Source organism: Alternaria novae-zelandiae (genome assembly GCF_023758075.1).
Source record: "Alternaria novae-zelandiae strain BMP 2774 chromosome Unknown scaffold_11, whole genome shotgun sequence".
Classification (NCBI taxonomy): Eukaryota; Fungi; Ascomycota; class Dothideomycetes; order Pleosporales; family Pleosporaceae; genus Alternaria; species Alternaria novae-zelandiae.
This window is the reverse complement of record NW_026056971.1, coordinates 40,373-62,186: the sequence shown is the minus strand read 5'-3', so window position 1 is coordinate 62,186 and position 21,814 is coordinate 40,373. Positions and strand designations below refer to the sequence as shown.

General features: G+C 54.2%; 7 protein-coding genes across 7 annotated transcripts; 4 read left to right on the top strand and 3 right to left on the bottom strand.

The window, feature by feature from the left end:
• Positions 1–1,347: 1,347 nt before the first annotated feature.
• J4E88_005810 (uncharacterized protein) lies at positions 1,348–1,973 on the top strand (the record flags this gene model as incomplete). The annotated part of the gene is made up of 4 exons (XM_049399442.1): positions 1,348–1,587; positions 1,633–1,648; positions 1,727–1,830; positions 1,893–1,973. The coding sequence occupies 4 exons, from the start codon at positions 1,348–1,350 to the stop codon at positions 1,971–1,973; spliced, it is 441 nt and encodes a 146-aa protein (XP_049254455.1).
• Positions 1,974–2,055: 82 nt separating this feature from the next.
• On the bottom strand, positions 2,056–3,595 carry J4E88_005809 (uncharacterized protein; the record flags this gene model as incomplete). The annotated part of the gene is made up of 5 exons (XM_049399441.1): positions 2,056–2,273; positions 2,333–2,528; positions 2,595–3,122; positions 3,173–3,217; positions 3,323–3,595. The coding sequence occupies 5 exons, from the start codon at positions 3,593–3,595 to the stop codon at positions 2,056–2,058; spliced, it is 1,260 nt and encodes a 419-aa protein (XP_049254454.1).
• A 4,623-nt stretch (positions 3,596–8,218) lies between these two features.
• On the bottom strand, positions 8,219–9,246 carry J4E88_005808 (uncharacterized protein; the record flags this gene model as incomplete). The annotated part of the gene is made up of 4 exons (XM_049399440.1): positions 8,219–8,273; positions 8,327–8,746; positions 8,806–8,990; positions 9,241–9,246. The coding sequence occupies 4 exons, from the start codon at positions 9,244–9,246 to the stop codon at positions 8,219–8,221; spliced, it is 666 nt and encodes a 221-aa protein (XP_049254453.1).
• A 913-nt stretch (positions 9,247–10,159) lies between these two features.
• J4E88_005807 (uncharacterized protein) lies at positions 10,160–12,030 on the top strand (the record flags this gene model as incomplete). Its single annotated transcript, XM_049399439.1, has 7 exons — positions 10,160–10,388; positions 10,454–10,482; positions 10,557–11,066; positions 11,113–11,550; positions 11,601–11,758; positions 11,819–11,893; positions 11,943–12,030. 7 exons carry the CDS (start codon positions 10,160–10,162, stop codon positions 12,028–12,030), a joined length of 1,527 nt encoding a protein of 508 aa, XP_049254452.1.
• Positions 12,031–13,367: 1,337 nt separating this feature from the next.
• On the top strand, positions 13,368–16,470 carry J4E88_005806 (uncharacterized protein; the record flags this gene model as incomplete). The annotated part of the gene is made up of 5 exons (XM_049399438.1): positions 13,368–13,769; positions 13,841–14,171; positions 14,234–14,446; positions 14,579–16,338; positions 16,387–16,470. 5 exons carry the CDS (start codon positions 13,368–13,370, stop codon positions 16,468–16,470), a joined length of 2,790 nt encoding a protein of 929 aa, XP_049254451.1.
• Positions 16,471–19,108: 2,638 nt separating this feature from the next.
• Positions 19,109–19,545, top strand: J4E88_005805 (uncharacterized protein; the record flags this gene model as incomplete). Its single annotated transcript, XM_049399437.1, has 2 exons — positions 19,109–19,116; positions 19,167–19,545. 2 exons carry the CDS (start codon positions 19,109–19,111, stop codon positions 19,543–19,545), a joined length of 387 nt encoding a protein of 128 aa, XP_049254450.1.
• Positions 19,546–19,997: 452 nt separating this feature from the next.
• On the bottom strand, positions 19,998–21,404 carry J4E88_005804 (uncharacterized protein; the record flags this gene model as incomplete). The annotated part of the gene is made up of 1 exon (XM_049399436.1): positions 19,998–21,404. One exon carries the CDS (start codon positions 21,402–21,404, stop codon positions 19,998–20,000), a length of 1,407 nt encoding a protein of 468 aa, XP_049254449.1.
• Between the last annotated feature and the right edge of the window lie 410 nt (positions 21,405–21,814).

Genomic DNA, 21,814 nt, shown 5'->3' with positions numbered 1-21,814 from the left:
TATCGTGGCGCTATCGTATTTAGACCCGAGTGCAAGATTGTGTCGTCGCATTTCGATCGCGCGCAGTAGCTTTTCCATGGTTGGCAACCATATGGCGCGGAGTGGAGTTGACAGCGGAGAGGGAGTACGCAATGCTGGTGACGCCTCGCGGCATGCCATCAACAAGAGAACGCCGAACACCAACAACCCGATCTCGTCGCATGTCATTCCGGCTACATGGCACGATCGTCTTCCCCAAAGCTTGTAGTCTACTACGCGTTCAACGCGTTCAACAAGTACCATCCGGCAAGAACGGCAAAGGGCGTGCACTTCTATCCGATATCCGATCTTGACATATGTAGAGCACGTCGTCTTCTTAGTTGTCATGTCGTTCCATCCATTCCATATCAACGATGCCGTTCACTCACAAACCCCGATCCTGGATTGCCGCCTGGTGTCTCGTGAGTTTGTTGAGCGGGTGGTATGACATGCTATACGTCTGTCTACGCCCTCACAGCTTGCCCGGTGGCAGATGGCATGCGCCTTTGTTCAAGCCCATGGCACAATGGGCTGCTCTTGATAACCTATACGGAGCGCAAGCATGCATACAAGGCGTCACTGTCTTGCCGACCAAGATCAGCATCAGCTGCTTCGAGGTGAACCTTCACCTAGCCTACTTGTGCCAACTTGCTCGGCCGGGCGCACTGCGTTCGACATTGGAAGGCAGGCGCGTCACTGGTCGGTTCGCTCCACAGATAGCTCTATGTGGTCTCCTCGCTTCTGTCGTACAGACAACAAAGCAGATGTTCTACAGTAGGTTCAGTATCTCTCGGTAGGCGTTGTGCGAAGACATACTGAGCGTCAATGCAGTTGGAGTGCAGTTCAATTCCAAGGCCTTCAAAGAACATACCTCTTCCAGTCTCATTTGGCTTATGGTCAGGTACGCCGGCGGCGCATTCTATCACGCGAAGCCTACGTTAACGTCCAATCCAGTTACGCGTCCCTTGTCATCTCTGCGTGTGCAGCAATATCCTTCTTGAAGGAAATACATGCTGGCTTGATAGACGAGCACGTGACCCAACCACCTCCAGCATCTACCACGGAGAAGCCGCCGACATAGGCTCCATGATACGTACCTAAGTATGCAAGATATCTTGTTTACCCACCGACCTCTCCACAGTAGTCTTGGACGGTGCTGGCCGCGTCCACAGAACCAAAGTTCCCGGGTGCCAAGGGCTGCCCCTCCCCCACCACCCAGCGGCAGCTTCCCCTTCCAGCCAGCTTCCAGCCGCGGGCCTGCCACACTCATCTACGTCACCGATCACGCACTACCCGCTTGCTACAACGCCCAGGCCTACATAACCAGCCATGTCTTCAACCCCCTCTATTGCCGAACTGCAAGCCTACTCTGAGGAGATACAAGCCCTTTACAAGAAACTTCCCAACCTCCGCGACCTGCCCGACAACAAAGTCAACGAGACAGCCGCACTCGAACAGGACGTCAAGAACCTCGACGTGAAAGAACAGTCCCTCGAAGATAAAGTAGACGCCTACGTTAAAGGGTTCCTCTACATCGGCGGACCGAAACCTCGACGACAAAAGCAATTAGTCACCACATCAACCTAAACAAACATGCCGGACCACCCAATTGAGCAAGGCGCCGCTGGCAGTACGTGGCACCTTCATCTCCCCCCTTCACCACACCATCCAGCTTGCTCAAACCATGACTGACGTGTCATCCCCACAGGCCTCACCGACAAGATCGCAAAGGAGTCCTCCGACTCAACCGCATCCTCGCACGACAACCACGCCGAGGGCGGAAACCTACTCGCTTCAGCTCACAATTCCAAGGTATGCTATTCGTGTGCCGTTGTTATACACATGGATCGGAATGGAAGCTAATGTAGTTATAGGGCCCAGCCATTCCGGACAACATGCCCAAGGCGGAGAGCAAGGAGGACCTCAAGAAGAGGGCTGAGGAGCTGAACAAATAGAGTGTTGAAGGAAATATGTCGATGTGGTATTACGTATATTGACGCTATACAAATATGCAGTCCTCAAACCTATCTTCCAACCCTACAGTCTGGCATTGCCAGCAATTTGAATCCCGTTCGACAACCGCAGCCCAAAAGGCAACCCTCTCACGTATCTGTCGGTATATGCCACTCCATCCATCTCCGCAAAAGCTTGGTCGATATCCTTGTACATATCGTAGGCGTTCATCTCTTCAATGGTCAACTTCTTCGCCTCGTCCTCTACCTTGTAGTTCGCCATTGATGTATTGCTGCTGAAGCCTGCAAACATTTTCGTCAATACTCATTCTTCAAAAGGTCAATGATACCAATGTACGTACCAATGCGTTCGTTGATATTGGACGCCGCTTTCGCAGCTGAAGCCTGAACCTTTGTTGCGCGAGGTAGTCTGACTTTCTCGTAGACTGCGAGCGACTCCTGCACGTCTCCCCGGAAGTAGTTCTTGCTGAAGAGAATGCCCAATGCAGCCGCGTCTTCTATCGCCATGCAAGCTCCTTGACTTTGATGTGGCATCATCTTCGACACGAATATCAGTTTCAATATACATAAGAATGGGATTATGTAGGGAGGATAGTCTCTTACCGGATGTGCAGCATCGCCAATCAACGCGACACAGTCCTTGACAACATACGGATAAGGCTGATGAACCCAAAGCCGCCACGGCCTTACCTCAATCCCAATAGCAAGATGAGCCTTGACCTTCTCATCGAGCTCAGGGTACGGAGCAAGCAGTTCTTCGACGGGCAAATCGGCGCCTCCCCACGTCTGATTCGCATAGTCGCCTTTCTCGCGCGGGAAGAAGCAGTAATATGAGAGAAGTTCGCCACCGTTGCAAGGGGAGAGGACGATCTTGTCCCACTTGCCTTCCTGGCCGCCCCAGTACTCTAGTGCGCTGTTGAGAGAGTAGTCTTCGAGGCCGAGTTTATGGATGTCTTTTCGAAGAACGTTGGCGTGCAGGCAGCTGGATTCTGCGGGGCGTTTCTCCGGGTTCAGGCCAATGATCTTGCGAGTGACGGAGCCGATGCCGTCGGCGCCGATGATGAGGTCGTGGCGGACGGTGGTGTTGTTGGAGAAGGTGATTTGGTTGGTTGGGAGGTGTATACTTTGGCACTGCGACCTCTCGTTAGCATAGTCACGAGACGAGAGAGATCGTATCTTACCGGATGGTTCACCAGCAACTTCACCGGCATCCCCTCACCCTCCTCCTGCAGCGCACACTCCATTAGCATCCTATGCATATACTGCCGATGAAACATATTATACACATAACCCCACCGCTCCTCATAGTCATCAAGATCGTAAACGCTAACCGGCTCCCCCGTCGTCCAGTCCCGGTTGATGAGCTTCTTCAACACAACAGGATCGCCCTTCTCTACATCGACACCCCATTCATGGAGCCAGCGGGTGCCGTTGGCGGCGCAGGAGACGGATGCGCCTGCTTCGCCGGCGAAGTCGTTGCGCTCGTAGATTGTGACCATGTGGCCTGCGCGCCGGAGTGCGATGGCTGTTGAGAGGCCGCCGATGCCGCCGCCGATTATGCCTACGCTTAGGGGTCTCCAGCCGGCGGCTTCTGTTGAGCCCATGGTTGCAAGGTTTGTGTTGGGTTTGTGGAGGGATGGATCGCTAAGAGGCTGGGTATAGTTTGGACAACGGAAAGCAGTGTCAAGGAGGCTGAAAGATGAGTATGAGGATCATGAGATTGGATCATCTCGTTCTAATATACCGTATCGAATGCCATGTTCAGCTCATCCTTTGGAGCATCCCGTTCCGGCTCGAGCCACTCAGCCGATGTGAACCTTGCAAACTCGGAATCGTCTTATCTGTAGACCTCTATGTGGAAGTAATAGGCACCAATATCTTGCAGAGTTTACACAAACTGCGGTGATAAGATCTGCTGCTCATGACCGAAGTTGGAAGTTGGCGAAGTTGCGTAGCGAGAGGATGTCTGTGTAACGTCAATAAGCGATACGTAGCCGACACGGAAGATCCGACGGAAGACTTCATCGGATCGCTTCAGGGCTCTCTTGCGCAATTATACTAGTGTGTGAGGGATCATGATCCTTCCGCGTCAATACTTGCCGTCTACTGTACCTGGGTACTTTGGGCATGCTTCGACTTCTCGAACAATTGTATTCTCCTACACCCTCCTTCTCGCAAACATCAATCCCTCCCCTTGCTGGACTTGCGGCGATCGACATTTGATACACAGACTTCTTTTTTGCTCCGCAAAGCCATCTTCGGAAAGGTCATCGCACTGTGTTGGCTTTCGCGTCCCAGCTATCTGTGAGCTGGCTGGTCAAGACTTCCCGATACCAAAATGTCGGAGGGCACGCGAATACTGCTTTCATCGTCTCTGTAGTTGTCGCATCACATCTGCTGCGTCGATACAATGGTAGGTATTGCCTGTCGGCACATTTTGCGCTCCGGAACTCTGCTTCCGTCGGATGTTGCGTCTTGACCCACTAATAACAAATCCTCGAGATAAGAAAGATAACGCCCGGGCAATGAAGGTATGGCGCGAATGGTTGGTGAGCTGGGTGAGTAATGTACTATTGAGTCTCCTGAGTGATGTATGGTGTTGTCAAACCAGATCTTAACGTTCGGCGAGAATTTTAGCGGCGGTGCTTGTTGTGCATCGGCCGGCCGCCATCGGCTGTTCCCACCCAAGACCTTTCCACAAACCTGACTTTGACGTCTCAAAGAGCGACTTCTCATTATCCTGCTCTGCACTCATGTCTCTCAGCTTCTATGTCATATTTATATGTTATAGTCAAGGCCTCATTTCTAGCATTCAGACTTTCTCGCTGTCTTGCACGCCCGTCACGCCGATATTTTACACAGGTAGGTGACAAGTTGCGCAATAGTAGTACGAGAGGATGCAGTTCACTGGGACATTTTTCGGTACGCCCAAAGAGACTGTCATTCGTGCCCTAATGCTAAGTAGACTCCAAGCCGCTTTTCCCTCAATGAATATGATACTCGACAAAAAGGTCATCGAGCGCAGCGTCGTCTCTATTGATCAAGTTCCTAGATTTGCCAATCGCAGCTATACCTTGAAGGATTTGAGGGCTGATAATCTCGACCGCATTTTCCGACTCTTCGCGCTTGCGCACGATTATCCAACCCGGTAACCCACACACCAGCAAGGCTCGATCGTCAATTTTTGTCTTGTCTGAACAGGCTAAGAGGCAGAACGTTCCAGGATTGACCGAGCTGCTCACATAGCAAATCTTCCGCTCAAGCTCAGCGATGAAGGTACACAAACAGTTTTGAGTTGCCATGAACTTCTGGAACCACCTTGGAGTCTTGGTGCCATCCATCCAGAGAGTAAGGTATCCTTCAAGTTTGTCTCTTCTCGACCCGGAAAAGGTCTTGCCCCAGTTGGTTCGATCTTTTTGGCTTGGCCATGCAGCCTTGGCGCTGATTGGGAAGAGCTCCTCAAGTGTTGGCTGCGCATAAAAGATAGCATGGATCTTGCAGCCAATAGTTTGCGCCCAGTCTGCCCATTGAAGCATGCTTCGTAGGTTTTCCACATGCGCACGTCGTTCGTCTGTCTCTATCCCGCGATATACACGACATGAACGATGCCTGAATCCACCTATCAAGTGATGGCGAAGGGAATTCCACCTCGGGAGTTGAGGCTCATCTGCCTCTAACGCTATCGCCCTTATCGGGTAGAAGGAAACACAACCGCGAACGGTACCAGCTTCCCGAGCAAGCACCGTGAGCACGTTTTGAGTAGAGTCTACAGACAAGTTCTGCCGAGCACGGAGCATGCGGAGTCTGTCCTCTGACCCTGGTGGATGCCTTACAGCTATTCCATGAAGATCGGTTCCTGGATATCCTGGTACGTCGCGCCAAGTGTTGCTATTGAAGGTAGACCAATCTGGAATCCACGATGGGGTACCTGGTAGCCGTCGCGCAGCAGCGATGTGCAGGAACCTTAGGTTACCAGTCGTCTGGAATAGATGAATGGTGAGTTGTCGGTAGAGTAAGGGTATCTGTGCCTCCTTTGCGACGTCATATATCTGCGCCGAAAGGTCAATCACTCCACGCTTGCCTAAGATGGCCCAGATACCGTATGCCATGTCTCTTGGATCAGTAGCTGCTCTCTGGTACAGCGCACCCACCAAGTCGTCGGACGCAGTCTCCTTGATATCGCCCCGATAGGTCTGATATTCGGGGCGCAGCTCGAAGCAGATGAACATGATACAAAGGAAAACCCCGAAAATGCCGATGTACATGAACGCATTCTCAGTCCTACGCGCAAGTACAAAATGTACTCTCCACTTTGGATACTTTCGAGAGCAGACAGACACAACACCGACCAACAGAGTTGTCGTTGTGTATGCCAAGAGCAAACCAATCGCTGTACTCAACAGCCATCGGCGTGTCAAGATAATTTTCCTAACGATGGTTTCATGCTCTTGGAGAGTGTGGAGCACGCTACGTTCCGTCGGTCGATTAAATGATTGCAGTTGCCCCCTGTCAAAGACGATTGCCTCCCATGCGACGGCTGCCCTGGGAAAGTGTCTGAACGAAGATCGTAGAAACAAAAATGTCCACTCGAAATCGGACCACTGAACGTGTTCGGTTCCACACACAATCACTGGGTATGAAGCCAGCAGGATCTCTTGGTAAGTCCACAGCCGATCCTTCCACGGCCGGTCGAAAAGGCAGACGAGATCTGCCCCTGAGACGTATTGCACCCTGCGAGTGAACGTCGCCAATAGAGGCGAATTGTTCCCTCCAAGTGTTATTTTGATATACTTGGTAAATAGATGTGCACTTACCCCGAAATGGTTCCGGGTGGTACGTGAGACTCCACCTGGAAAGACCAAGACGTAGCGCTGCAAGATAGGGTCGATATTGCGGTGGTCTATCCGGCACGACGTTGACATATTTCTTCAGGCCGCCGTCCGCCAGGTATCTCATGGCGCGTTCGGAGCGCTCATCACCCTCACCCAGCCAGACATACACTTGCTTAGCCTTGGTGTAGATATCCCCCATGAGAGGAATCTGCCACGTCTTCTCTTTCCTCACGTCTTCTTGGTCGATGCAAATCGCGTCCACCCAGATCACTAGACCCCCAAGCTTCTTACTCAGGTGCCACAAGGCTGAGTAACAATTTTCGCCAACATCGAATACAACGCCGTCACATATAATGCTGCGCTTAGGTGTTGGGTTGCCCCATACGTATGATAAGGCTGTGAACGCGGGGTCAGCGTCCAGATTGATGATGCGTAAAGTGCACTCGACCGGTGTGCCTTCGATGGCATCTTGGGGGATCGCTCGCACGTCAAGAACGCGTATAGTCTTCGTATGTGCGTCAAGAGCATGCCTTTCGTACACAGCCTGCTTATCTGATAGGTTATAGTCGGCCTCTTCTACACGTAAGACCGCATTGGACATTGTTGGAGGTACACTGAGCGTGCAGGGCTGGAATGTGGGTAGTGCAGGACCTCGAGATAGTATAAGAGTAGGGGGGTAGATCTGTTACTAAAGTACGTGCAAACGTTCCTCGAAAGTGAAAAGAACAAACTGCGGGTAAGGGGAGTGTAGAAGATGAAGACAGTTCAAAAGTGTACTGTTGCGAGGAGATTCAGCAAGCAAGGCTGAGGAACACTAGTGACCGCCTAGCCTACTGCGTACACGCCACCAGCACTTCGCCCCGCGACTGTTGTATACTTAGAACAGTGTGTTTGCTATTGAATTCCTCACGTTCGTGATCTTATCAGTCTCCGAATAGATATATGATCGGTCGCGCTGATCAACCACCGGGCTTACGGTATGAGCTCTTTTCTGTCATGGGCTACATGTGACAGCGTGAAGTGTCGCAGACATACAGCCTTGTCGAAAGAGTCTCTTGCAATAATTCTCCACAGAATCTCGAGATCCAGATCAGCTTGAACGCAGTTTACGTCGCGGCAACGTATAGAGAATGAATGATGTCGAGAGAAAGCCGGATCGTGTCGCAGTAGTGTGTCGCGCCTCAGATCTGAGTAGAGTGACGAACATGTCAGGTACGCATGCGCCACACCAATCTTCGTGTGCGCGCAACGCTGGACGAAGGAAAGATTGCGACGCTGTCAAGAAGGCGTTGGAGATCGAAGCAGACTCCTCAGATTCACGCGGAAGTGGAAAGCATGTGCGACAATATAATTGCGTTTCGATTTTCTTCATCAGTTACTTTTGATCATGCCATCTCATTCATCATCATTCTTCCTTGGCCGCGGTGGCTTCTGTCCGTAGACCAGCGACCTAAGTGTTTATCAGTATTGTAAAAAACCATTCGTCAAAACTGCGCAACTTACACTTCCTGATAAGCATGAATCCCCCTCGTCCTCAACGCCGTCCTCATATGCGCAAGATAAACCTCAACCTCCTGCTTCGTCCACCCCATAATAGTCGTAAGCAGATACAAACTCCACCCCTCAATCCCCTGCTCCCAATTAATCCTGTTATACTGCCCCAGCTCCTTGAACCGCTTATCCGCCGGCCAGCCACCAACCGGCAACTTCCAGCGATGCTCAACAACGTTTATAAACCCTGCGGCTTCTATGCCTGCGCGCTGTTCGTCGGCGGTGCGCAGCGACTTTCCGAAGCGGTCGCCGAGTTCGAGGGAGAGCTTGCCCCAGCGGTCGTAGATGGAGCCGGGGGTTACGGTGCCGTCGTCGGATTTGGGGACGACGCTGAATTCGAGTTGTTCGATGTAGCCGCCGGGTTGGAGATGGCTTGAGGCGCGGGGTTAGTATGGGTGCTGTTTCTGAGGTGTGGGGGTGTGGAGACGTACTCATAGCACTCTTTGTAGAAGGCGGGCCAGTCGGCTACGCAGCCGAAGAGGGAGCGGATGTGGATGAAGTCGAAGTGGTCTTTCTTGTAGAGCCATGGCTCGGTGAAGTCGTCGATTTCGAAGCGGACGTTCGGCGGGACCATGGAGGGTTGGGTGGGACTGAGGTCGGTGCCGAGCACCTGACTCTGTTAGAATGGTCTCGCGGACTCTTCGTCGCATATTTGCACGTACCTCGGCCGATGGGTATCTATCCGCAAAGTCGCTGTTGGTTTCGCGTCAGTCTGTCGGTCGAGATGCGAGAACGTGAGACTGACATAGCCCAGATTCCTGACTGGTCAGCTTATGCGTTCGTCGATCAGGGTGTTCCTTGCATACCGGTGCCAGTCCCCAGATCCAAGACGTGCTAGAGTACCCGATTGTCAGCCCGAAGCCAACAGCCATGGTGTCTTGTCTGGCTCCAAACGTACCATGGGCTGTTTCGATATGGGTGCCAGGAACAGCTCGCCATCGAGTAAGAGGAGGCAGATATGGTGGCTACCCAATCCAGTCAACACGAGTCCTTCGCCAAATGGGTCGCATGCCATACACAATATCGAGCTGGTCTGCCGAAGTCTCATCATTCGGCCCCCCTGTGCTCACTTAGGAACAGCATTGGCATGGAACGAGCGGGCAGCCCACAGTATGATCCTTCCTTGTATGCATGGTATCGCCGGCCGTTGCGGTACTTGTAGTTGTATACGGCCGATTTCAGGGACGTCGTCTCGCTTCGGTCCGTGTCAGAAGGCGGCTGGTTGGCGAGTTCGTCATCCTGGGAAACTTACGATGCCGAATCGTCGCCAAATGCCGAGTCGGTTTCGTCCGAGTCCTGGACGCTGGTGTTAGCAACACGACGATCGTTCGCATGGGGACACGGCTTACATGAGCGATCTGGGCTCCAATGTCGGCCATGTTTTATGAGGCGCAAGATGGATGATTGTCGCAGCGAGGGGTTTGCAGGTATCGGAACAGTGCGAACGAGAGGGTCGCCCTGCCACCACTTAGCGTGACCTTTTGTACCGATTGCAACGTTCAGGCCAGCAGCTCGAACTACTGCCTTTCGCTCCCGACAGCCGTGTGACCGCGGCTCTACGCCGGCGACATGCACGCATGCAGACAGTCGACCGGCCAGACACCAGCGCTATCAGCCAGGTGCTCCGGTTGGCCGCGGTCGTCCGCAATATGGAGAGTTGTCCTTAATGAAGTGGGGATGGCGGATGCCGTCGTCGACTCGTCTGCGAGAACTGCGCGCGACCATTGAGGTCAACTTCATCCTCCTACTATCCTCACAGCGCCCGGCGAACTGTCCCACCAATCAATGCCGATCGTCGAGTCCTTACCCAGCGCAGCGGTACTGCTGTCCGCGGGACTGACAGCCCTGCTGGCCTACGTGCTGTACGCAGTGACCGACAACGTCTACTTCCATCCGCTGGCCAAGTTTCCGGGACCGCCTCTCGCCGGCGCTACGACATACTGGAAAGCGTATATTGAGTGCATCGCAAACCGGTCCTTTTGCCACTTCCTGGTCGAGCTGCATGCGCAATACGGTACGAGGGACCAGGCACGCAGTACACAAATGTGCAACGCTGACCCGTGTGGTGCGCGACGATAGGCGACGTTGTTCGTATTGGACCCAACGAGGTGTGTGAAGCATCGCGAGAATGCAGTGAACCCCACTCTTGTGCCACCACGTGTCGCTAACCACCATGGCCTAGCTCCACTTTGCCAACCCCCAAGCCTACCACGACATCTACAACAACAAGAATCGCTGGGACAAGGAAGCGACGCTCTACCAGAGCTTTAACGAGGACAGATCTAGCTTCGGCTATCTCACGTATGCCGAGGCCAAGAACCGCAAGGATGTGCTCAATCGCTCCTTCTCGCCGGCTGCCATCGAGAGCTCCGAGGGTCTGTTGATTGAAAAGACCAAGGCTCTCTGTGCAGCCTTCGAGCGGCAGAGCAAGGCTTCCGCAAGTGTTGATCTGTTTTACGCATTCCGCTGCATGAGTATAGATGTCATTACGACCTTTTGCTTTGGCAAATCCATCCACGCGGTGGATGAGCCTGACTTCAAGGCGCCTATTGTCGTGGCTCTTGATGCGGCGACCCCCGTTGCTATGTACTTCAAGTATTCTGATTTGTTCAAGAACTTCATTTTGAAATGTCCGCCCAATCTGTCCAAGAAGCTTAGCCCGTTGACAGCGGGCATGATCGATCTAAACCAGGTATGTCCCTCGCTCGCTGGGGCAGCGGCCTACTGACATGTTGAAGCTACTCTCGCAGCAGATCAACGAGCTCACTGACGACCCAGAGAAACTCAAACTTCTCCCTCACAACATGACCATCTACCATCGGCTAATGGACCCGGAAGCGCATCGCGACAAGCAGATTCCATCGGCTGAGAGCCTGTATGAAGAGGCCCAAGCGCTCATGTTTGGTGGCACAGACACCGTCGGCAATACCCTCATGGTCGGCGCTTTTCACCTGCTCAAGCACCCTGACAAGATGCAAAAGCTCAAGTCGGAACTATCCGCGGCATGGCCATCTCTCATCGGAAACGAGCCTACGGTCCGCGATCTCGAAAGGGTACCGTATCTGACCGCGGTCATCAAGGAGTCGCTCAGACTCTCATCGGGAGTTACCGCGGGCCTTTTGCGCATCGTTCCCGCAGCCGGTGCAACGATAGCGGGAGTAGAAGTGCCGCCGCAGGTATGTCTGCATTTTGCTCTAGGCTAAGACGCGTGCTGATTGCGTGCTAGACCATTGTATCGTGTGGGAGCACATTCGTCCACTTCAACGCCGATATCTTCCCAAAGCCAGAGGAGTTTGTTCCCGAGCGCTGGCTCGATGAATCTGCGGATTTGGACAAGTGGCTCGTCGCCTTCTCGCGCGGCCCACGTATGTGCCTGGGAATCAAGTAAGTCTGATCTCGGTAACTTCAAGTGAGATCCGAAGCTAACGTGGTAACTTTTCGCAGCCTGGCTTGGGCGGAGTTGCGCCTCGGCTTCGGCCATGTCTTCCGCAAATTTGACATGGAGCCCAAGGGGAAACTGTAAGTCGACTGAAGTTTCTTGCTCGTATGCCGTACTAATGACGATCAGGCCTGAACAGCTGGTGTGGCGGGATGTGTTCTTGCCCTTCTACCATGAAGACCATTTGCAGGCACACATGCGACCTGTAAGTGCGTGATAAGTGTTGTGTCGGACATGGGAGCTGCTGGGGTTGTCGAGTCATTTCATAGATTGTGCGAAGACGACGAAGGGATCAGCCGACCGTTGATCGTGCTCTGGACTTGCACACGTGTAATTGAGCGCCGATCAGTCGGAGATATGGCACCTGGGCGCAGATCAATATAGTATGAGCTAGTGGGTGCCGAGGTGCAAAGGGGGACAGGGCTTTCTGAAAGAAGTTTGTCAAGCTGAAAAGGGCATTGTGACTTGAGCTGTGCCTCTACTCGGCGAATGTGATGAATTGCTGAGAGGCAGCTTTCTGCAGGCGGTTCCAAAGTGGTGGAGGGTTGCATCAGACAGGGTGTTGTCGGATGTGACGAGGGCTCTGGGTGCACGACATTGCATTAGCTGCGGGTTCTATTGCGGCGTCAGCTACGTGCGCGTTTGGTACAAGCGCGGAGCACTGTGGTTCGCCGCCTCGTCCAACCACAGCGCTGAGCTGGGGGGAGAAGTAAAGACCCCGCCCCGTTTGAGCAAGGAAGAAATTGAATAGACGCGCTGCAGGCTAGATTGGTACAAGAGTGGAAGTTAGCAATACAATGTCGTATGTTAAGCTCCAGGCTGTTTACTGATATGACTCGAAGGGGATGTGGGGGAGCGAACAGCAGAACACGAAGGTAGCTGGCGATCATGGCGATCAGCAGCAGCGATGAGAGTTTGGAGAGCAGGAGCTAAGGGCGGCGGAAGTTTTGGAGCCGATGGAGTCAGAGTTGGAGCTTCCAAGGTGGTATGAGACGATAAGGTTGGCGGTTTGTGCCAATCGGAAGGGCAAACGGGTTGGCAGAAGGGCCGATGATTGGCGGGCAGGTGTCCAAGCATGTGCGGCGGAGCGAGACGAGATGAAGGGTGACAGGCGGGCCGCAGAGGCCGGGCAGCTAGCCAGGTCGTGGATGGTTGGGGTGGATGGTTGTGGGTGGACATCTGAGGGCGACATCTGAAAGGGCATGCGATCAGCCAAGGGGTTTGGATGCAGCGATTCAGGCGTCTCAGGCGTCGTGTGGAGAGGGTGGGATGCAGGCTAGCTGGTTAGCGACGCGGGCGCATCGTCTGGCGCAGGCGAGCTAGGCCCCGTTGGCTGCCATGAACTCGACTTCTCCCCGCTGAAATACTGCATACCAGTACATACGACGTACACACGACGTACCATCACGACCGCCTACCTAGGTACCGCTGAACCCCAGCCCGCCCTCTGCCTGCCCCCAGCGCCTTCAATCCCCCAATGTCCCCATTGCGCCTGGCCGCCAGCCGTCGCACACGCCTTGACCTGGGCCCGCCCTCGCTGTGAGCGCCTTTACCATGCCCGCCACGGGAGGCAGCAGGGCCGTCCACGCGCCGCCCTCGAAGCCGACAGACAAGGGCAAGATGGCACAGGCCGCCCAGCCGCCGCGCAGAGAGAGCAGCGCGGGCACCTCAGCCCAGCGGCCGGGGATCAAGACGCGCGCATACTCGGCTCCCAACGTGCCCAAGAGCGACACCGACGGCCAGAGCGAGCTCGACCGCACCGACGAGGCCAGCGAGGCGGATGAGATTGCCGACGATGCCTTCTTCCAGCGCTACCACTTCCCCCAGCCCACCACCCTCTCCACCCAGCACGAGGAGGGCGACAGCAGCGCCGAGTCGTCGTCCGACACCGAGGGGCCCCTCTCGCCCACCCACCACAAGGACCGCCAGGCCCTGGATGCGTCGGAGCCTTCGAGCGTGAGTATATTCCAAGGTTGATACGGGGAGGATGATGTGTTGGCAATACCGCAGTAACTCACATATCGTAGTCCACCAGCGACTCGGCATCAACCATGCAGGACCTCAACATCGCCGTCATCGGCGCGCGGACTTCGGGCAAGAGCACCTTCATCCGCCGCGCCCTGGGCCTGCCCGACACGGCCACGACAACCTCCTGCTCGCGCCGCATGACCATCGACGGCACCCCCTACGTCGTGCGCTTCCTCGAGATGACCTTCAACGACGTGCATGTCGGCGACCGCAGCATCATCAAGTGGCCCGAGACGGTGCACGACTTCGCGACGCCGCGCATGGACGCCGCCGTCACCCTCTACGACGTCACAAACCACGAGAGCCTGGGCAAGGTTCCGGAGATGCTGAGTGCGTACCCCGCCATCGCGTCAGCCGACGCGCCTCGTACGCGACATGCTGACCAAGTCCAGGCACACTGTCCAAGGCTCACCTGCCCTTTATCCTCGTCGCCTGCAAGTGCGATCAGCACCCCGCCCACCGCGAGGTCGATCCGCAAGTTGTGGAGCAGAAAGCAAAGTCCTTCATTGGAGACGTGAGCGTGTTTCAGACCTCCGAGTCGTCCCCGGAGACGCACCGAGGATGCCTGTCCGTCATCACTCGCGCGGCCATAGCCGCCAAGCGCCGTAAGTGGCTCATTTCCTTTTGTTACACGCCCAATTGCCCATACCCAATGCCCCCAATGCCCCCCAATGCCCCTAATGCCCCTCCATGCCCCCAATGCCCATTCCAGGGTGCAAGTCACTGACCCCCTGCAGCCAGGTCCCAGGCTTCCATGGCGCGGCGCCGGGCCAACTCTTCCGCCGTGAAATCAATCACCCAAAAGGACCTTTGGAGCCGCAAGCACGAGCGGGCTAGCTCGGAGATCTCCATGAGGTTTCAACGGGGTTCAAGCGAGGTCAAGGGCCACCGTTATAAGCCCAGCGACACCAACAAAACTTTTTTCAACGCTGAAGAGTCCCCCGGCTATGATTCCCAGGAGTCTGATGATAACGACTCGGACGCCGGCCAAAGCATCATGTCGGTGAAGCCGTCGGATGAGAATGGCTACACCTTCGAGCAGCTGGTCGACCGACTGCTCGCCCAGCCCATGTCCAAGAACGACTCCAAGTTCGTCTCCGTGTTCCTGGCTCTGTATCGGAGATTCGCAACCCCGGGCCAGCTACTAGAGGCCATCATCAAGCGCTTCGAGTCGCAGAACAAGGACAAAGAACTGCCCATGATCCGCATCATTGCCCAGCTCCGCTACCTGTCGATATTGCAACACTGGGTGGCCTACTATCCCGGTGACTTTGCCTACCCTACCACACGCCGACTCATTCGAAGGTTTGCATCGTCGTTGGCCTTGAACCGGGAGTTCTCCGTCGCCGCAACGGAGATTATTCGCGATCTTGAAATGGTCACCGAGGACGACGACACCGACTGGGCATGCAGCGACCGCCAACGAGCCCAGAACGAGAACATACCGACATTCCACAACAACGTCCTGGACGAAGACTCCGACGAGGACGAGTTCTCAAGAGCACTCGGCCACATGTCCATGAGCAGTTCGGCACGGAATTCGGTTGCCCGTAGTAGCGTAACCGGTGGCGCTTCATCCACCAACGGCTCCATGGGCTCATCGCAGATCCTGCTTACCCAAGTTGAGAAGAACGAGCGACTCGCTCGACAACTGGAACCAAACCCAATCAAGCCCATGTCCAAGATTCAGTGGCACCAGCTCATGGGCGAATCGGACGAAGCCATCGCAAAGGAACTCACCCGGATAGACTGGATCATGTTCTCGTCGGTACGACCACGCGATCTTGTACGTCACGTCAGCTTGAATGCCGAAGAGAAGAAGCGGTGCAAGAATCTCGAAAACGTTACACGCATGACCGAGCACTTCAACCACGTCGCCTACCTCGTCACCAACTACATCCTCCTGCGCGACAAGCCCAAGCACAGGGCGCTCATGATGGAGAAGTGGATGAAGATTGCACGACAACTTCGGAAACTCAACAACTACAACATGCTAGGTGCCGTAATGGCAGGCATCAACGGCACCGCAATCGGACGACTGGTAGCAACTCGGGAGCTGGTCCCTCAGGCCACCAACCAGGACTTCTGGAAGCTCGACATCCTCATGGGCCAGACTAAGTCGCACTCTGCATACCGACTGGCGTGGGAGAATAGCTCTGGGGAGCGCATACCATATATCCCACTACACCGCCGCGACCTCGTATCGGCTTCGGAAGGCAACTCGACCTTCGTCGGGGACAAGAAGAAGACAGACTCCGCGTTCGCACCCCACCCAGGCGTCAGCGTCTTGGAAAGCGTCGTAGGGAAACGCGACAGCCGAGAGCCACCGCCAGGCGGAGTTGTCGGCAAGGAACGGATCAACTGGCGGAAGTTTGAGATCATGGGCGAAGTCATCGTCGGAGTACAACGCGCGCAGGGTACTCCGTACCCGAACTGGCAGCGGTGCGAAGAGATTCGGAATCTGATCTTGGACATCAAGATCAACAAAGACGACGAAGTAAGTCTCCATCACTGATGGGATCTCCAGTATGCTGACATTATTCAGGAACTCTACGAGCGCAGCACCCATCTCGAGGCGGGCAGAGCCGACGAGAAGAGCAGGATCGCAAGATGGTTCCGAGAGCGTTAGTGCTTCTCTCCTACTTACCCACCCATCCCTAGCGCGCAGCTTTTCTTATCTTCATCTTTCATGTTGAGATCAGATAAGCTAAGTGCAGGCCTTTGACTACAGCCGGGCGTCTATCCCTGCCCTCGTTGCCCTCCCTACCTCCAGCACAAAACTACCAAGCCGCCGCGAGCACCACCAACTTTGTGCGCATCTGATCACACACACCACATCCACACCATCCACACCATCTACAACACGTCGCATCCACACCACATCGCATCTCGGAACTATCTACACCACATATACCCATTTTATCCCGGAGCGGACTGCATTTTTTATAACGACATTGCTTTTGTTTGCTGTTCAAACATTATGATTGCACATTCATCTGCTATCGTCGTCATCTATCTCTTTTTTGTTCTGGCTTCGTTGCACGATACCTCATATCCCTATTTGGCGTTACTTTTATATAGCGGGGCAGACTACCACACGGTTACGTTATCATCTTCCTTTGTTGCAGGCTGGGGGTGGTGAGACGGCATGGCGCCGGTATGGCGGAAAAGGCGTACGTAGTATTGAGAGTAAGTGGGACTGGCTATATCAATACGAGCCGCTTTTTGATCGATTGTTGGATGTTTTGCGTGATTAGGCTGATAGTGACTGCGCCATGCTGGTGCTGTGGAGGGCGGGCTATTAGTGATGACCTTCCGGACTCGGGACGAATCATAGGCGGCACACGTGATATGTGGCTGGCTTCAGGCAAGCAGCGCACGGTTGGACGCCTATCGCTCCTACTACAACAACGCCCGCAACTCTTCCCAGCCTGATCTTTCCGATTGTCCTTTCTGTTCTTGCATCGTGTGAGCTTCTCCCGCAGCCTGTGTGTCACAGACTGCACTCAGCGAATCACGTCAACGCTATCGCAATTGTCCCGCGTGCGAAAGCGCATTTTCCATGACCAGCGTGATCCAACCCAATTCCAGCTCCAAGTCGAAGGCGCGCTCGACTCTTTGCATCCTGGGTGTTACCGCCTCTGGCTCACCTGCGAAAGTCGAGAACGAGACAGCTTCTCCCGCATCTTGCAACAACGCTACGTTAAGATAGGAGCCCATTTGCTGAAAGATCAACGAACGAGAGATACTTCCTAGGTCGAATTCTCTAATTGAATCTAGTGGGAGTTTTGATTCAAGACCGTACTGCGGAAGAGCACCTACCCTCCCACGCCTTCATCAGCTCATTTCCAACTTCTGAGCCTAAGTTCAAGACCGAGTCGCTAGACTGTCACTGCTCTTCCTTCAGATTACAACAACGGACAGCGAAGCGATGTATCCAACTGGTCAAACCCAATTTGTGTATGAACCGTTGGTCAATCCAAATTCAGTGCGCTTGCTCAGAGTAATAGCGCCGGACGCCTTTGGTCAGGTCCTCGTTCAGCTGTGGGAAGACACAGAGGGTACAGCATACAGATGCCTTTCGTACACGTGGGGAGACCAATCTGAAACCTACCCAATTTGGGTAAATTACCAAGAGGGGCCCTGTCCAACTAGGATAAATAACCAAGAAATGCAAGTCGGAAAAGATCTTTATGACTTCCTGGAACTTGCGAGCCATGGCAGTTTCGGTGAGTACTTTTGGATCGACGCGCTTTGTATCAATCAGAGCGATGATGTCGAGAAGAGTCTGCAGGTACAGCGGATGGGAGATATCTACAAGAACGCCAAAGAGGTCCTCGTGTGGCTTGGTGATGGCAAAGAGAATCGTATCCGAGACCTTTTTTGGCAGATAGAGCGTGCAATTGCCGTCTCGGAGAAGACTCGCTATGTGAAGAGGAAAGGTCTCCTAGGTGTTGGGCCGACTGGTTTGAGAAGATATGGTGACGTATGGGTTGCGCTGGACACGGCATCAGCTGTTGGCTCCAACGACGGGTGCTTCAAGGACAGGAACGATCTCTTCGATATCTGTACGACTGATTTGGCAAATCACCCTTACTGGAACCGCGCCTGGACTGTTCAGGAGCTATTATCGGTCCGGAGTCCGCAACGGATCTTCGTTTGTAGCGTGGCAAAAACGCGCGCTTTGGAAGAGCTACTGCATCACTGTCAGGATGATCCACGGTTGAGGAGGATTCAGATGCTACTGAAAGGGACCTACTTCCGCCACGGTTCCGCAATCCCCTTCTGGTTCATCTTTTACCAGCTTGGTCGCACGCTGGAATGCCGCGATCCTCGAGATCGCATCTACAGTCTACTGTCTGTGACAGGGCATGAGAGATTTACAGTTGATTATAGCGAGAGCACCTTTGGCTTATTCTTTAGGTCGGCCACCCGTTTTTCAGCGTGGGCCTGTCCTTATCTTCTGACGTTGTTGTGGCATGCGCTCGGAATCGCACGCGAGAGTGTGGAGGACGCTTTCAAGTTCAGCCACGGATTCCAAGTGTCGATTCCTATGCGCGCGACGACCTATGCTCGCGGACTGAGTTTGCGAAAGATCTATGCCCGCGGACTGGATTTGCGCAAAAGCTGTTGCCCGCGGGGCGGTTGTGCCGATTGGCGTGCTACAATTAAGGACTGTACATCTCGCGATATACTGCTTTGTCCGAGCACAAATGTTGGAATACCGGGGAGGATCGGTGAGGAGATACCCGATCAAGAGAATATACATGTTGTAGTACGACGTGTGTCGAAAAACGATATTTCCCTGTCACTCCATACTCACAGCTTTGGAGTGCTTCCCTACTCCAAGCAGATGGAGCTGTGGTTTGACAAGGATGGGATTGAGAGTAGGATAACCGATTGGGAACACGCCAAACGGTATGCAGGTCTATGTCGAAGCGACATCAAGTCCAACGACGACGAAAACAAGGCCGATGGAATCATGGACTCGTGGAAGTTGAAACCACATTTCACGCTCAAGATGACTCATGATTACCCGATCGCATGCGTGGATTTCATGGAATCTCAAGGAAAAGAGGCGATCAAGAAGAGTCTCCAGAGTCTTGAAATGGGTCTGAGGAAATATGGCGATGACAGGAAATATAGCGGTGACAGCATCCGCGGGATGTTGTCGGCCACAGCGGACTTCGGCACAAACTCGTAGACTAGATGGTTATCTAGCATATATTACGCAACATGTATGACGAGGCCTTACGCGGATGGTGGGCTTAACCCCAGACAAAGTTAAGTGCTCTCGGTAGGCTTTGAACACGTTAGCCGTTGCTCCGCTGCACGCGATCGAACCCACGTATACGCCTAGATAGTGGCTCTGTAGTTGTAGACCTTAGGCAGCGAGCGATGAAACTCAAAATGAGATGGGTACATGACTAGCAATGGTCATGGGCCGGAAGGAGTCAGAGTCGCCCAGCTACGCTTGAAGCACTTGTCTGCGGACATCGGCGCGGACCACAGCAAAGTCGATTACCATCGAGGCTACATCCAAGGCGATCGCTACCACATGCATTTGCGTGAGTTCACAGGACGAAACGTTCTTATTCATGGTATCGTGCACTACAAATAGAGATTATCGAATCTTAGGTACGCAGTCGAAGCAGTCTATATCGTCAGTTCCGCCAACTTGACATCCACCAACGAAGTTTTCGAGCCCGACGCACTATCAACCCTCGACGACTTCATCAGTGCAACCCCCATCAGCGCATCCTCCATGCCACCAAGCAGACTAGCCGCCTGCTCTTTATCCCAATAACTCTCGTTAAAGCACACGCTGAGGACGAGTTGGCCCTCCCAGATCCACGTGTGCACCATCATGCGCATGGTTAGGGTCTCGGCGCCCAGCCAAAAGTCCCTGACTTTGACAAGCCCGTCGCCGATGTTCTTGCTGACCTGCTCGTCTACTTCGCCCAGGAAAGCAAAGCGCGGCTGCGGCGATCCGTCCGCCTCGCACTTCTTGACGTACAGCGTCTCTTCAAGGCGCTGGTGGAAGAACGGTGACGACGGGAGGTACGGCGCGTAGCCGGCGGCATAGACGGGTGCGAGTTGCGAGTAGTAAGAGTCGAAGTCGGTTTCTGGCGAGACGATGACTTCCGTTGTGATGACGCTGGTGTAGCTTGTGGGCGAATTCTCTGGCGCCGCGCCTTCTGGGATCAGAGTGCGGAGGTTGGAGTGGAACGAGGCCATGAAGCTTCGCGCTTCCTTTGTTTGTGCGAGTTTGGCAACGGAGCTGATGAGGGCGGCGTGTAGAGCGACGTCGATGGCCAGAGCGCGCGTCTCGCAACTGTCCATGACGGTCTTGGTGTCGCGCTTGGACAGCTTGACAAAGTGTCGCTGCGTGTAACCCGGTCTCTGCGATTTCATCGTGGGTGTCAGCTCCAGGGCTGGCTTGTGGGGCTCTAGTGCCGCAAGACGGCTCTCAGCTTGCGCCTCAATCTCGGGTGTCTTCTCGTGCCCGATTCCAAGCGTCAACTCCATGCTCGGCGTCAGGTTCTTGGCACACCCGCCAAAGATTAAGTTGGGGTTCATGTTGGCCAGGGACTCGACGAGGTGGTTGAGGCAGAAGATTGCGCCGCGGGCGTCGACGCGGTAGTGTGGCGACCAGATCATGACTTCGGATGTGTCGGGAAGGAAGTAGCACATCATCTGTTCGTTCCGTGGAATCCGTCCGAGCAGTTCATCAACAGTCTTGCCCTCGGCGACGGAGAAGGTCGCCGAAACCCACAAGGCAATCGAGGGCTCGTCTCCGACGCGGTAGATGTATCGACCGTTGTATGGGAATGCGGCAATCTCGGGGTGGTTGTAGCGGACTTGTTTCCAGGCCGTCCGCAGGTAGGCAGCAGGGTCTTTGATGTCGGGGTGGAATTCGAGTTTGGCAACGGCGTTCTTGGCCCAGTTGTCGCGGCCGATGGCGTTGGGGACGTTGCGGGTGAGTATGTTGATTCTTTCGAGGTAGGTTTGCGCGCGCTCCCATCGACCTGGTCGGGTCTCTTTCCAGGTAGCGTCCTCCATGATTGTTGAGTGGAGCAGGAATTAGAGTGAGGCAGGAGTAAGGGTCAAGAGAGGATGAGTAGTAGTCACGACAAGACTTTAAGCCAAGAGAAGAAGATGGGCCAAGGGAGGAGGAGATGTCGAGAGAAGAGTATGAGCCAAGAGAAGAAGAGACAAGAGATGACAAGAGAATATAAGATAGCTCAAGAGTTGGAGAACAGGTGGGCAAGTGCAGCCGATATATCGTGCCGCTTCCTGGGGTACGGTCTCACATATATAGTTAAGTGGGCCGCCGTTACCACCGTGGAGTTCAAGCTGCGGATATCGAACGATTCCAGCGGCGTTACGTCGGTGTAGAGATGCGGAAGCGCTAGTCCTGGCGAAGAGGTTCTTTCACCGTTGATACTGCACACCAGAGTTCAGCTTGGGCG